This window comes from Glycine max, chromosome 15, assembly GCF_000004515.6.
Source record: "Glycine max cultivar Williams 82 chromosome 15, Glycine_max_v4.0, whole genome shotgun sequence".
Classification (NCBI taxonomy): domain Eukaryota; kingdom Viridiplantae; phylum Streptophyta; class Magnoliopsida; order Fabales; family Fabaceae; genus Glycine; species Glycine max.
The window spans coordinates 16,784,327-16,799,551 of NC_038251.2; the positions used below are offsets into that span (position 1 = coordinate 16,784,327).

The window sequence follows — 15,225 nt, forward strand, 5'->3', positions numbered from 1 at the left end:
CCCAATATGAAATTTGATTAACATGCTGCTTTCAGTTGGAGGAACATTATAACAAATATTCGAGCGTACACTTGGTCTTATCTTTATGATGAATATCCATGATTCCTCCCAAAGAGGATTTATAAAACGTACTTGGCTTTTCTGCTAGCAAGTTCTCCATTGTACTTAAGGTCATATCGAGATCAAGTTTCAGTGAGACGTAACAGAGGATTCAGGTGTTAGCTTTCTCAGTATCTTTAGAGAATAAAGCATAACTTTTACTTTTGGTGTATGAAAAAAATGTCACTTACATAGAATGAAAACTTAAAGGCACTTGTGAAGATTAAATATATATCTAACTAATTATATACAAGTTTTGCAGCAAGCCTAAGCTGGTGGAATTTTGCATTATATGAAGGGAGAAAATTTCAACTCATACACAATTTAGAGAAATTATACAGCACTGAACTTGCGTTCAAGCTTTGCAAGGCAGTAATATTCCCAAATAGCGCTATTCCTTTTGGAAGAAAGAGAGAACAATATCTGTATGAACAGAGAAGAGCTGTGTATCCACGAAAAGCTGTTTAGCACAAGACAACAAAGGAGAAATCCGCATTAGTAATAATACCTAAGAACATAAAGGCTATGCAAAGATAGAAATGAGTCAATAAATTGCACAGATAAGATAAACATGCCTAAATTATTTAATCACGGTGACAAATAAGTACTGTACTAAACATTTAATCCGAGTATACGTATAAATTACTGCTCATCATACACATTCACTTGGTTTCCCACACAAATATGCAGGTGGATGCAGTAGAGAACTCAACAATCACGTCCGTTTACTAAACGGTAGAACAAGTCAATTCCCCAAGCAAGAACTACATGGAATCCAGCTAAGAAAGTAGTACAAGACACTCCATGGACACATGGTAAAACTCAAGATTTTAGTGAAACCTTCAACACTCCTGCTTGGCCTGATGCCAATAGACAAGAGCTTGTCATTGGTTATATATAAATAGATACATAGATATCCCACAAACAGGTTCAATAAGGAGATTTCAAAAAGTCTGTATTGTGTAAACCACCTTAACACAATTTTGACAAGTTATCTTCGTCTTGTCAATTAAGCTAGAAAAACTGCCGCAAGAAACTGCTTACACAGTGCCCTAGGTGTGATTCCAAGATGACAATCAATAAGTTCCAATGATATTCACACAAATATAGATTTGGAATTGGGCTCAACAACTGGGAAATCAAATATTTTTGTAAATCAGTTCAGATCATTTAAAACCAGAAAGTAAATAAAGATAGTTTTTACATAATTAGCATAAATCATGATGTAAAGTTCATAAGTCAAACCTTCATGAAAGGCCGATCACGATAAGGAAACGAGTCAATGAAACTCTCCTTCAAAAGCAAGGATACCTGAAGGTACAAGCAATCATATCTTTAAATTATTAACTAGAATATTTGCATATGACAACACGCATAAGAATTACAATTATTCAATTACTATCACAATTCTGCTTATTGAACTTAAGAATATGATCATCTTCATCTCAATGAAAAAGAATTTGCATAGAGACAAAGAAAACGGCGGTAAAAGTTGAGCATAGTCAAACTATTTAAACTTGTCTAGCTCATGTACCATGTCACGGGAAAAATTATAAATGTACCTTTACAGTTTACCCCCCGCCCCCCTCCAGAAAAAAAAAATCAATTGATCATTAAAAACTAACCACTATATAAAGGGATTAACTATACAATATTTTCCTTTTCAATAAAATGAAGTCCAAGTAGTAGGTTCTTTGAATATGTTGAGAATTACAGTTAAATGTAATAGATAACAAATAAAAATGTAATGCAGTTTGCTGTTAAGACAAAAACACAGACCTTATCATCATTGGATTGTACATTGGTTATTGTATGAGAACGAATGTTATAGCAAAGAGAATCCAAATAAGACCTTAACACCGATAAAAAACCCTTAGCAGCTTCTGTCTGCGGGAAAACAACACACGATGACGATATATTATGGTGACATGGTTGTTAACAATATGACATGGAAATATTCTACAAATCTATCACAAACTACTTGAATTTTTTTAAACCACAATATAATGATGAGCTATTAAGCAAAAGGAGAGATACATAGGGGAGCATAATGTATAATGGCGAAATGATGCATAAGGGAAGCACACCTGCACTTCCGTGCATTCATACACTGGCCTTCTCCTACCCAAGTAACTTTCTCCCACAAGAGTTTCATGATAAGGACGTAAAGAAGACATTAACTCTTTCTGCCTTGGCAGTTGAGGTACTGTTGATGACTTCACCTATTGTGGAAAATAAATTATAATAGAAGTTAGAATATGACAATATAAAAAGCAAAAATTGAGAAGCTAAGCCCCAATCATTTTCAGGGCAATATTGAAGGAAGTCTGCACTCACACAAACCCACAATATATCATCCATAGACGTTACTTTATCATTTTGACTTAAGAAACAATATCTAGTCAGATAAAACAATTTGTTGAACTGTTGTCACATCGAGTGCAAGAGCAAAAAAATCATAAGCTCGAAGATATAAAAAAAATAAAAATCTAACTTCTCAATTTGGTATGGGGACTGACTTTAAAAAGACTTAAACTGAAGAAGCTTTAATGGGATCATAAGATTTGTGAGTTTAGTAAGCTGCTGAAATGCTTTAAATTAATTGCATTAATGTCCAAATTTAAGGGTGTAAATTAGTAAAATGTAATTCTGGCTGTGGTTATATTTGCCCTTTAAATGTTAAAAATTCGTAGAGATGGAACAAACACAATTCCAACAAGTTAAAATAGGCAAGAAACAATCACATGACCAATGAAAAGAAACATATTACACATTTGAGGCCAAAATACATTGCCAAAGTTAAAATAGGCATCTGTTAATACACTTCAATCAAAGGAAAAGGAACAATCACAATTCCAACAAGTTTAGGTATCAAATTAGTAAAATTGAATGTTGCCAAGGCCAAATTCCATCAATCTACCACACAACTAAAAGAAAATAAGCTCCTAGTCCACATTGATATTCACAAAATTCAGCAAATTATAAGCCTTAATTATATATAAGCAATTTGAGCACTTTCTTACCAAAAAAAGAAATAGCTGCCAATTTGATAACAGATAATTTTTAAGGAACACAGAATATGAAACTGTGAATGTATGTCACAAGCAAATGATAATAATCAAGCAGTATGAATTGAACAAAGTGTAGTAATGTTTCCTTCATTTTCAACCATGAATTATGCAAGATAAGAGGAGAGATTAGTCATGCAAATTATTCCTCAATAAATACAATATTGTAGGGGAAGGGGGTGGAGACTACGATTTATGACGTTGGAGAACAGAAAAAGAAAAAAAAACCTGGTTTCTGTTGGCGTCAATCAGGATAACATTATTAGTTAACTTTGACTGAACTTCATTGGTCTTGTTCTTGATGCCAACCTAGAGTATCAATTTTGTAGTAAGTTAGATCTCATAGATCATATAATCAATAGAAAAGACCAAGATAAAAAACAGTTGACAACAAATTTAGAACTAAACACTACAGTGGCCACTCTAATATTAATGTTCCAATTTGTGAAAGATACTATTAAATGGGCTTTACAAACTCCAACACACTATATTCAATTTCATTATCTAAGTAATAATAATGGGGCGTGTACAAGAGCAAGCCCTGAACATGGATCTAAAAGAACAGATAAATCCAAATTCCAAATAAATAAAAAAACTTCGTACCCCATTGCCCAGAGGCTCTTCGCTATGCGAAGGTAATCATTTTCTGACATAAAGCAGATATTACTCTTGATAGTAAAGCAGGTCTAGAATACTCACTATGTAGGGGACAGGTGCATCTAGAAACTCGAGCATGCCATTTGGTAAAACCTGGAAGAGTATGCTCTTATCAAATACTAAGGTGGAGAAGTGATGTTAAAAATTAAGAAAATTAATATTGATTTTAATCTGAAAAGAGAGAAACCAAACCGGCATAAGCAAGCTTTGCCATTGGTAGGGCCGGATTAGTGGAATAACTGATAAAACTGAAGCAGATAGGATTCCCTGATCATGAAAGAAGCAAAATGTTTCCATTAAGGCTATGATTAAATATCAACAATACAAGTGAGATGCTAATTTCTGACAATTAAATTCTCCAAATCAACAAATCAATGATTGGGTCAAAAGCACAGTATAGCCATGAATATTTCATCGTGAATGTAATCCATCTGTAAAAAGACAATAATATGTGCATTTGCAAGATCTAAAACAATTAACACAACTTCTGGTGCTGTACATTACAAAATACAAATAAGTAGCAAAATGGCTGATCAAATATGTTTGAGCACGTCAGCAAGACCAAAGTGAACATCAAAATTCAAATTCAAGTACTTCCATTCCTAATAGAGCAAGGGAAAGACACGAAAATACAAATATAATCACTACTGTTCCTAATAGAGCAGGGGGCAGTAAGGAAGGAATAACAATAAATCTGAAGGAAAAAAGCATGTGTAAGTGTCCAACCAATGACTCAAATAACTTAAGCCTCAATATAAAAATTGTTAAGATTACATTTATCTTCACATTATCTTGTATTTATTATTACATAGAAACTTATGAATTATGATTCTGATTGATATGTAATTACCTAATAATCAGCAATTGATTGATATGTAATCAATACTGATTCTGATTTCTCCATTATAAATAAAGATGAGAAGTGGTCATCCTTGACATTACAGGACAACAATGTTATATTGTATCAGAGCTTAGGTTATTCTTGATAGAGGAATAATGAAAATCGTGCTCCGATGCCCTTCTTCCAGTGACTTGTTTCCGCATTCCGGTGAGCCCTTTTGCTCACTGCCCTTCTTCCGACGACCCTTTCTCCTGCTCCGATGACTTTCCGGCCATCATCACTTTTCTGGCGACCTTTCCGACCGGCAACCCCACCATTTGAAGAACCTTTCGCCGATCTACAAGGAGCTGTTTACAGCATTGTGAACGAACCACCGACGCTCCCTCACGCACATCATAAAGACGCGCCAAACAACTTCTGCGCTAGACACGTCTCCGGCACGTGCAGCCTCCGTTCTGGCCGTGCTTCCAGCAACGAGGTCACCCACCATGAACGATCCTAACCCTATAGTTTCGCCATCATCGGAGTTGTTCTGCGTGTTGCTTTGATGGTTCTTTGTTTTTCTTTTTCACTCTTCCCCTCTTAGTGGTGAACAGTCCCGCAAGGATGCTCTGCCCTTATTTGGCAGATTTCCCAATGCCTTTTCATCGAAACTCACCTTCGACCACTGTCACCAATCACCAAAGACCACCACGTCGTCCACATGCACAGCAACTCCAACCATCTCCGCATGCAACCCCATGAAGAGCCCTAGCGTGTGAAGTTCACGCACACGACGCATGACGCATCTCCAGCCAGCGTCACACTGGTCTTCTCTCCCTCCACCAAAAAGGCATCTCTGGTAGACATTTCTGTCTTTTTCATAGGTGAACAATGCCCATCATCACCGTTGAAGACTGCCATGCCGTATACGTGCACAGCCAACTCAAAACACTGCTGCACATGAACCCACGCAGGGCCCTGGCGTGTGACGCATCTCCAGCGAACCACCTTTAGTTTCTATCGGGTTGACCACATTTTTAACAAGCTCAATTCATGACATATATGCTTGAGCTTGAGGGGAAGTGTTAGATTACATTATCTTGTATTTATTATTACTTAAAAACTTATGATTCTGATTGATATGTAATTACCTAATAATCAGTAATTGATTAATATGTAATCAATACTGATTCTGATTTCTCCATTATAAATAAAGATGAGATGTGGTCATCCTTGACACACAACATTACAGTAAAACACTGTTATAAAAATTGAGTAGAGAAAATTAATAATATTCACAATATCATTACTAACTTAATTTGAGGCACAAGACATACCAAATTAGAACAGACAAAAACAATCTGCTTCTCCAGTAGAGCTCCAGCAAAGAATGCCAACACCTGCAGACAGAATAGACATACAACCATTCAAACCAACATGTGATTGTAGCTGTAAAAGTCCTGGACAAACGATATGAAACTGCTATACTCAGATCACTACATTTCAACTCCAAGGCTCAAATGGATAAGCATTATGTTACTGCAATCTAGGCTGTCATACTTATTTAATCATGTCTTTTAACTGTTTGCAACTGTGTCATGTTATTATCATGTATAGATCCCAATGTTAGGAATTGATTTCCTTTCCTACAAATTAGTTGTAATAATCCCTCCTTTTTAAAGCTGCTGACTATTTAATGAAAATGGCACAAAGGACAAATCAGTTTTTCCAAAATGGTTTTCCTTTATATTCTTTACATGGTTCTTGTGAATAGCTGACACATTAAGTCATTCCAACATTCTTGAGATATTTGGCATAAGAACATAGATTCTAGAAAGAAAATCACAAGTTAAAACAGATATTACATTTTCAAGCCTCAAGGTACCACACATGCAAGCTACAGCCCATATAGATAATGCAGTTGCCTCCTCCTCAGCCAAAAGAGAATTATGTGCCTGACAGGAACAAACAAAAAATAAGTATTTTTATGAGCATATGATCATCAAACATGATACAACCCAGAAGACACACATCCTAAAACTTAAGGGGAGAAAAAGCAATCTAATCCAATCATAATTAATGTAACATACCTCTGCAAATTCCAGACCCGTACTGCAAGATTTCAAGTCAACAGTTGAACCAGCAAGATGTAGAATTGTCTCATCTGGTCTGTGATATTCCAAGGGATGCAGGTGTTCCAAAGGATGAAACCTAAGTGCTGAGCCCCTTGCAGGGCAAGTTAAGCGATAATACTCACTTATAATCTGTAATGGTCCACAGTTATTTGCCTGAAAATTGATAAAAATAACATCAGCTGTAAATATCAACACACAATCCAGACAATAACAGCACAAGGTGCATTTAACTTACAAACCTTCGCCCATTCAAGAATATCCTGTAGGTCATTTAAATCCTCTTGGCCAGAGAATGAAGCATCTTCTGTCTCAGTATCATCAGCATCACTCCTAAAATTTCTGTCATCACAAGGAGAACCCTGAAAACTGCATGAAGCAAATGTTTAAGATGCATCATTTATAAGAAATGAACAATAAATAATGCCTAAAATGTCCTTCACAAGGTAAACCTTGAAAACAGCATAAAACAGACCATATGTTTAATATAACCACTTGGAAGAAATGGACAAAAATATAATATAAATATATAATATACCATAAAGCACAGTCACTCTAAAAGATAACTGTAAATTCATCAGGGTTTGTTTCGATAAGTATGGATAATTTATTAGAAAGAAAGAAGTAATGTGAAAGAAAAATAGGAATTCTATGTGCAGAAAGCAACCTCAAAAAGAAAAAGAAACCACAGCAGATACAAAGTTAGAAACACAACGGGTAGCTACTGTGACTCATTCTATGTCTCTACATTATTCCACATCAACTCATTTCATGTAGCATGCACAAGAATACACCAGGGAACATAAAGTAAAACTAATAAATACAACTTTATGACTCCCACCTTCCATAAATCAAAATCCACCAACATATCTGCTGTCAAATGATGTCAAGGAATAAATGTACTGGACTTTATATTTGGACCTATAAAGAATTAAAGTACATCATATGACACTTGTACAAATTTTTTTATTAGTAGTACTTTCAGATCTGACCACAAAAGAAAACACATCCATGTGAAAGCACAGTAACCTCCATTACATAATGTTTGTTAGCATAAATACAGACTAAATGAACTGGACAATCAATGTCTTGTACCTGCAAGAAGATTCAGAGCTTTCATACTGGCAATAGCGCAGGAGTGGTAGAATGGCATTTGGTAAACGCCTATCTTCAGACTGTTTGTTTGTTACAAAAGCATCTCCATACAAATCGCTTTCTTCAGCATTGGTAGGGCCAGATTCTTCTCTGACAGTTTTTCTATCAGTTTCAGGATCACTAGGCACAGCATTGTCATCATTGACTCTCTCCTTAAAGGTATGCAGATCCCCGTTAACCATTTGTTTCTTGGGATAATTACTATCATTCTCAATGTTTTCAGGTGAGGAATTTCTTAGGCTTGATTGAGAAATCATTGGATTGTCATCATGTCTATCTTCTAATCTATCATTCACCAACATGCACTCAGATTTTTCCTCCAAATTTTCTTCCTCGCAGCTATCTTCAGCATATTCTAAATTTAAATCTCCACCAATTCTCGTCAACCGCTCTAGCCGTTCTTGCATGAAGATGCTACAATGTTATCAGCACAATAAGTCAAGCAAAAACCATAACATTATAGCATACATGGTCAGGTTAGATGGCAAACAATTCTAACATTCTAAGTATCACAAATAACAATAAATGTGAGAATATAATATGCAGAGTTCAAATAATTTTACCAAATACCAGATAACAAACAACATGCCATCATGTAAGCTACAAAAAGCTAAAGCAACAACAAACAAGCCTTATCCCATGAGGTGGAGTTTGTTACATGGATCAATCAATTCCATTGGGCTCTATCAAAAACAATGGCATTCTTAATGGTGTCTACCAATTTTTTTCAAGTCTTGATCTATCCTTTTTTATGACACTAAGAATCTAAATGGTGGAAAATATTTCACTTTATCTTTCAAATATAACTATTAAGTTTATTGGAGAAGGCCCTGCAAGAGGTAATAAAAATAGTCACAAGCATAGAAATCTAAAGCCGAGGGACAAATGAACCACTTAATATTTTCCTATGTACAACAGACAAGTTTAAAAGTTTGTTCACCTATGTACAATAGTAAAGTTAACTCCTTTATGCACAAGCCAAATTTATGCTACAACAAACTACATCTTAGCTCCCGCAAAAATTGAACCATTTCCAATTACTTTCAGCCAATATATTATTTGCTCCACTTAATATTTGGACATCAATAAAACCGGCTTTTTCTCCTCCAGCAACCTACGTCAGGGTGTGGATGTTTAGCCTGAGTACATGAATCCCTTGCTATTAAACATTGCTTATTGCATGCCTTTTAACTTCCATAGTTCATTAATTTAAGAAATGCAAATATTCATTTTATGTCTCCATTTGAAACTTAAAAAATGTTCGTATTACTAATATCGCAATCACACTAACAAGTCAATTTCACAAAACATACAAAATACTAGTAGTCTAGCACATCTATGTTTCAGAAAGTACTACACATTAATCCTATAAACCCACAGCAGATGAGTAGTAGTTACTTGACACACTTTTGGTGCATACAAGACACAACAGATCACTTGTTAATACTAACAGAACCATCCTTCCAAAAATTAATACAATAAATGACAAGATATAGCATATATCATCAACATCTCACCCTCATAGGGGAGGGAACTCAGGATTGTTATGAATACCTACCTATTCAATACACCAAAGTGCAATTCAAAAAATGGGAGCCTTGAGAGAATGCAGTAACATCTCTGTGTGGTTAATATATGGCGTTGGCGTTTCAAAGGAGAATAAGTCGCCTGCTTATCAGAAATCAAGGAGAGAAATCCAGAGGGTTTTTGCACTAACTCTTCAACTAAGACACAGCACCCGTAAAGTGTTGAATTATCAGCACCCTGTGGCATTATAAAAAGCCCAAAAGAAAGTAGCATTGTGAGTATAGGAATGAGTACAATATAAAAAGTTAAAACAATAAGGGAGACTTACGATTAAAGGTGAAGCTATTAAGTATTCAAACTTAAGGATCAACTAAACAAATGACTAATCAACAGGTCCTTAAGACACTGTTTACTTCGTAGGTGATTTTGGAAAGAAAAGGAAGTTTGAAGGGATATAGAAAATCACAAGGCTGACAAAAAATGTTTTCCTTCAGAACTCAGGGAAATTTGAAGTTAATTTTAGAATGGCATAAAACATATATATGCTTAGCACATGCAACTAGAAGCAGTTTCTGAGCTTGAATGAGAGTATATAAGCCTTTTATGCACCACAAGAGGTAAACCTCAAAACTTAAAAATGATAACTGAAGTAAATTAAGGTCCAAAAACATCTGCAAAAGAATCCAAACTAATGTTGGTCCAGCCATAAACCTCTTCAAATGGTAAAAAGGAATTCTTGATTAAAATATTTGCACCTTAGGAACAAGTTACTGTTACTCATTAACCACTCTGAATAGTGTTATACAATTGAATGGTTAAATAATCCTAAACAGTAACTCCGTTTCAGTAATTTTCAAATAACATTTGCTAATTGCTAAGAATAATTTAGAAAGATACATTGGATGGAAAAATAAAAATGAAAAGATAGATGAATAGTATATTTCTGTTATGAAATATATAGTTCCAAAATACATTTCTAAAAAGTTTACTGTAATCCAATTTTCATCCTTAGAATATATAAGAAAAGATAGATGTAAGGAAGAAAGAGAACATTAGTATCAGAAAATATAAGGAAGTTGAATCAATGTAACAATTCGATCACTAAAGTTACCTGTAGCCTAAATACAAAAGACAGATCCCTTTGTTTAAGGTGTTCCTGCATAAATCAATATACAAACACAGTTAAGCATCAGTGTTTAAAAACTTGGACACCCTCCAACTTCATCGTATAAATTGGTCATCTAATACACTGGGTCTGTATACAATGAAGTTGTAGATGCAAAGTAACCAGATTGACAAGGAGATATATGACTTCAGACAGTCTGTTACTAATGGTCAAATAATTAAAAGGGGAAGGCAAAATAATTTCATATTAAAAAAGAGAGTTTGCATAATGCATAATATTAATGGAAGCAAAATATATCATAAATACCTGCCCAAATAGAATTTCATTCAACTCACTCATGGAAGGGGTTCTCTCAACAGCATTAACCTAAAAATCAGATCCAGGTAAAAGAAAAACCTATATAAGCTCCACATAAGTTATTGGCATGAAAACAAATAAATCTATTTACTCACTGTACATATTTTTCAGTATTTGAATAATTGATGCAAAAATTTAAATTCAAAGTAATATTGATCACTCTGATTTATCAAGATGCTTTTTGTTTCCAGATACTGTGAATACCTAATCTATTTAAGTGTTTATTTGATAACAATGATGTTCTCTTTGGCCCCATTTGAAAGAGCTTATTTACAGCTTATTTGGGCTTATGACACAAGTAGTTGTTTAAGTGTTTGGGAGAGCTTATGCAAATAGCTTATGATACGTTCATAAGCTGTTTTCAGATTTTTTCAATGAACTCTCCAGGACAGCTTATGAAAACAACTTACAACTTATATAAAACAGTTTGACCTTACTTCCCCCTTTGATTATAGAAACAACTTATACATAAATGCTTCTTACAGAATAAGTACTTATTCTTTAAGACCTTAATTAAGCTGATTATCCAAGCGGTGCTTAGTCTTTTAGGCTTTCATGGGAATCAAGTGTCGAGCCTTATTTATCCTATCCCACCCCATCCTTGCCTCTTCAGATGGCATTAATTATGTTCTTTGTTTTCAAAATAACAACATCAGTAAATTCAAACTCCTTAAAAACAAAAGAAAATAGCACAAAAGACAGACAGACCCAGGAAGATAAGGTTTGAAACCTTTATATGAATTAAAAGCTCTTTTACATAAGATCACTGGTCTTCTAATATTAGTGCAGCTTTTTCCAGCAGTCATGTATAGAATTTTTATTTAAGCATACGGATGTAGCATGTAACTCGTTATCAGTTACTGATTCAGACATCTATTTTAATCTCGAGCCTAACACTGATTATTATATTGTATCTTTTAGTACCCCTGGTACTCAATTAATATAATTACTATTTTTGCTGAAAAAAAAAAAAAACATAAGATCAATTTGAGGGGGGAAATATCACTCAAAAAGCTACAACTTTCCCTAACCTTTTTTGTTTGTCAAACAATACGCTAATGCTAGAGGTCCATAAAAACAAAAAGAAAATACCAGTGCCTTTTCCATAATATCAAAATGGGGGGAGAAATATCTATCAAAAAGCTACAACTCTTTCCTTTAATTGCCAAGATAATTCCCCAATGCTAGACGTAATCAGTTCTCAATATTTATCTGAAAATACTATTGATAATGATAGTGATGATGATAGTAATAGTAATGACATAAAATGGATAGGGGGGAAATTAGAAGTTCATTGTGCATACACCTAACCTCCAAGCCTCCAGGGAAGCAGAAAGAGAGAAGATCCTTGTCTTTAAGAGGCATCTGTTTTTCTGGAGGGTAAACAAATAAAACCTGGAAAAAAAAAAAAGTAAACTTTTCATTAAACCGATAGATGTTGACACATAACTAATATTCGAAACGGAAGCCAATGAAAGTTGTAGTGGACACAGCAATAATACTGTTGTAAAAAAGAAAAAAAACAGTACTAGGACAAGAGGCAGTAAGAATAATTATCACAATAGTAGTAGTAATTCAATCTGTGCAACCAATGATAAAAACCTGAGGTTCTAAATTGGGTTCCGCTTCCACACGGGATTGATTCTGATAACCAAGTGCACTTCTCAATTTACCAGGGCCTTCAGACTTTCTTAAAAAATATTGCCTTTGCAGTGCCTGAATATCACAATTAGGATGAAGTCCAACAACCACCATGCTTTCAAACAGCCTTGTCGGCTCCTTCCAAGATTTATGGTCCTGTGAAATCAAATATGAGGGAATGTATCAGTGTCTGAGAACAATCCAATTCCAAGGACAAAATAGTATGAGTTTTAGTGCTGAGTCTAAAAGAAAAGGCACAAAACTAAACACTGAAAATGACATGTAGCAAGAACAAACATGAGTAGCTTTGATGTTTAAGGTGAAAGGGGAAACAGCTAAAGTAAGAACAGGGGAAAAAAAAAATTCAATACCAAGGACCAAAAATCCAACAGTATCAACCAACTTAAATTTCTTTATAGTTTATACTAAAGAGAGTATAACAAACATCTAGTTCTCACTTCTCATGTATTGAATAAGCAGATTTTAGTTTTACCATGTACTGTAACTGAAAGTTTGCAGCCCATTGACGCTTCTGAGTTGTCAAGATTTCTGGATTGTAATTTGTATATTTAACTTCTGTAGGGCGAGAAAATCCTTTTATCATTTTCGTAACTTGATACTGTAGCTTTTGAAGTTGGCTTCCACCATGATCATTTTTCGATGAATATACCACAGATGGCCTCGGAGAATTCATTGCAGCAGCAACAGCTCTAGCCACATCCTCTGTTGTCTGTGTAAAAAATGAAGCACCCCAACTAGGACTACCCGACTCGTCCTCCTTTGTCACTCCAGCCATTTGTTCCTTCATAAACATAACAATGATTTAGATACGTAAAACTCACAGAAGCAAGATCAATTCAAACAAAGTATCACTCAAATTAAAGCTACAATAAATTTCATATCCATTCTAAAATGTGAATGCTTGATTATCATGCAAGCCAACATATAATAGTGACAGCTATGACCAAATATACCAACAAATCACCAAAAACTGATTATTCATATGCTTGAAAAACAAGTCTTTTTCAAGTAGAACTTCAATTTTATTCATTAAACATGACAGCTCACACCCTAAAATACATGATCTTGAGCTCTTCAAAACTGTCATCAGCAAACTATAATCGTTAGCAATAAAGCAAATCGAACGATGAACCTACAATCGCATCATTTCATTAAAAGCTTCCACATATAACTTGCCTTCAAGAAACAAGCTTAAGTATTAAAATATTTATAGAAAAAAAATCCATTTTAGTACTAATAAGTAATAACACATGCTATCCGATTCCAAACTCATAGCTTCTTCAAAGCTACACCAGTTACTATCTTCTGTTTCATGTTTTACTCTGTCTGTTAACACAAACTAAAAAAAAAAAAAACACAAAGAGGGTGAAAACCCGATGCACAAATTGAATAATTTACAGAAAAAATATCAAAACAAAAACTAATAGAATTCAAGCACCACGAACAAAAAATAAAGTTATGAAAAAGGAAAACAAAACAGAGCAGGGTAGAAGATGAAAAAAATAAGATTGAATTGAACAAACACAAAGCTGAAATCGGAAAACCCACCAAAAAAAAGCTTACCAGGAAATAGCGGAATAAAGGAAACAATAGAATATAAAAGAGAGAAAGAGAGAGGGAGGATTGAGGCAGAGATAAAGGAAGGGGTTGATGTTGGAAAGAGAAAGAGAAAGAGAAGTAACATTTAAGATTAATTAATTCATCAACTTCTTCAGGTAGATTTTTTTTCTCTGCCTCAGGGACGAGAAAATATTAAAGAAAAATTGTATATGTTAGAATGGGAAATGGTCCATGCAATTGAAATTGAAAGAAGGAAGAAGAAGAAGAAAAAAGGGGTTGGCGATAGTAATTAGGGTAAAAAAATAAAATAAAATTAAAATTGAATGAACGAATGTGGTGCAGTGGAAGTAGAAGAAGCTTCGTGCGCGTCGAAACGAAACGGCTATTCTATTAGATGTATAAAATAAAAACAAACAAATATCAGGAAAATATTTTAGGAGAATAATGAAAATATTATATAATTAAACTAAAGTGAATAGCATGGAGAAGTCAATAATCTTATGGTATGATTAGGAATATTTTTATCTTTATCTTTATAATAATAACAAAAGTAAATAAGTTTGAGAGAAAAAATTTATGCAATTAAATTGTTCATTTTTAGAGATTTTATTCTTTATTTGTTAATTCTACATAGTAATTAAGGTAATCAGAATCATTTTCTAATTTGAAATAATTTAATCAATTGTTATTAACTCAGGTATATGTTTTAGTTAACGTTATTAAGATGGTTTTAAATTTTTTATATAAATATAGTAATTAAGGTAATTAGAATAAGTATATTTTCTAATTTGAAATAATTAAAGTAATTATTAGTATATGTTTTAATTAAGGTAATTAAGATTATTTTAATTTTTTTATTATAATAAAATTTTAGGGACATTTTATGCAATTAAGCAAGAAAATTTTAGAGAAACTTTTTATATTTTTAATTCATTGAATTATTTAAATATAATAATTGTGGTAATTTGAATAATTATATATTCTGATTTGAAATAATTATATATTCAAATATAACTTTATGCTTAGGCCTGAGGTCGAATGTAAACTTTGATTAAGGGA

General features: G+C 33.7%; 1 protein-coding gene across 2 annotated transcripts; it reads right to left on the reverse strand.

The window, feature by feature from the left end:
• Nucleotides 1-353: 353 nt before the first annotated feature.
• LOC100782148 (uncharacterized) lies at nucleotides 354-14,503 on the reverse strand. Of its 2 annotated transcripts, none has more exons than XM_003547455.5 (19): nucleotides 14,170-14,498; nucleotides 13,079-13,387; nucleotides 12,547-12,741; nucleotides 12,256-12,339; nucleotides 10,894-10,953; nucleotides 10,573-10,617; nucleotides 9,493-9,698; nucleotides 7,875-8,348; nucleotides 7,022-7,148; nucleotides 6,738-6,935; nucleotides 6,513-6,602; nucleotides 5,985-6,047; nucleotides 4,017-4,091; nucleotides 3,867-3,917; nucleotides 3,396-3,476; nucleotides 2,187-2,321; nucleotides 1,879-1,986; nucleotides 1,345-1,410; nucleotides 354-559 (listed from the first exon to the last, which is right to left on the reverse strand). In XM_003547455.5, the coding sequence occupies exons 2-19, from the start codon at nucleotides 13,379-13,381 to the stop codon at nucleotides 491-493; spliced, it is 2,430 nt and encodes an 809-aa protein (XP_003547503.1). In that variant the 5' UTR covers nucleotides 13,382-13,387; nucleotides 14,170-14,498; the 3' UTR covers nucleotides 354-490. The 2 variants fall into 2 exon arrangements, with proteins under 2 accessions (XP_003547503.1, XP_040866063.1); XM_041010129.1 differs by having other exon boundaries at nucleotides 478-1,230; nucleotides 14,170-14,503.
• Nucleotides 14,504-15,225: the final 722 nt, after the last annotated feature.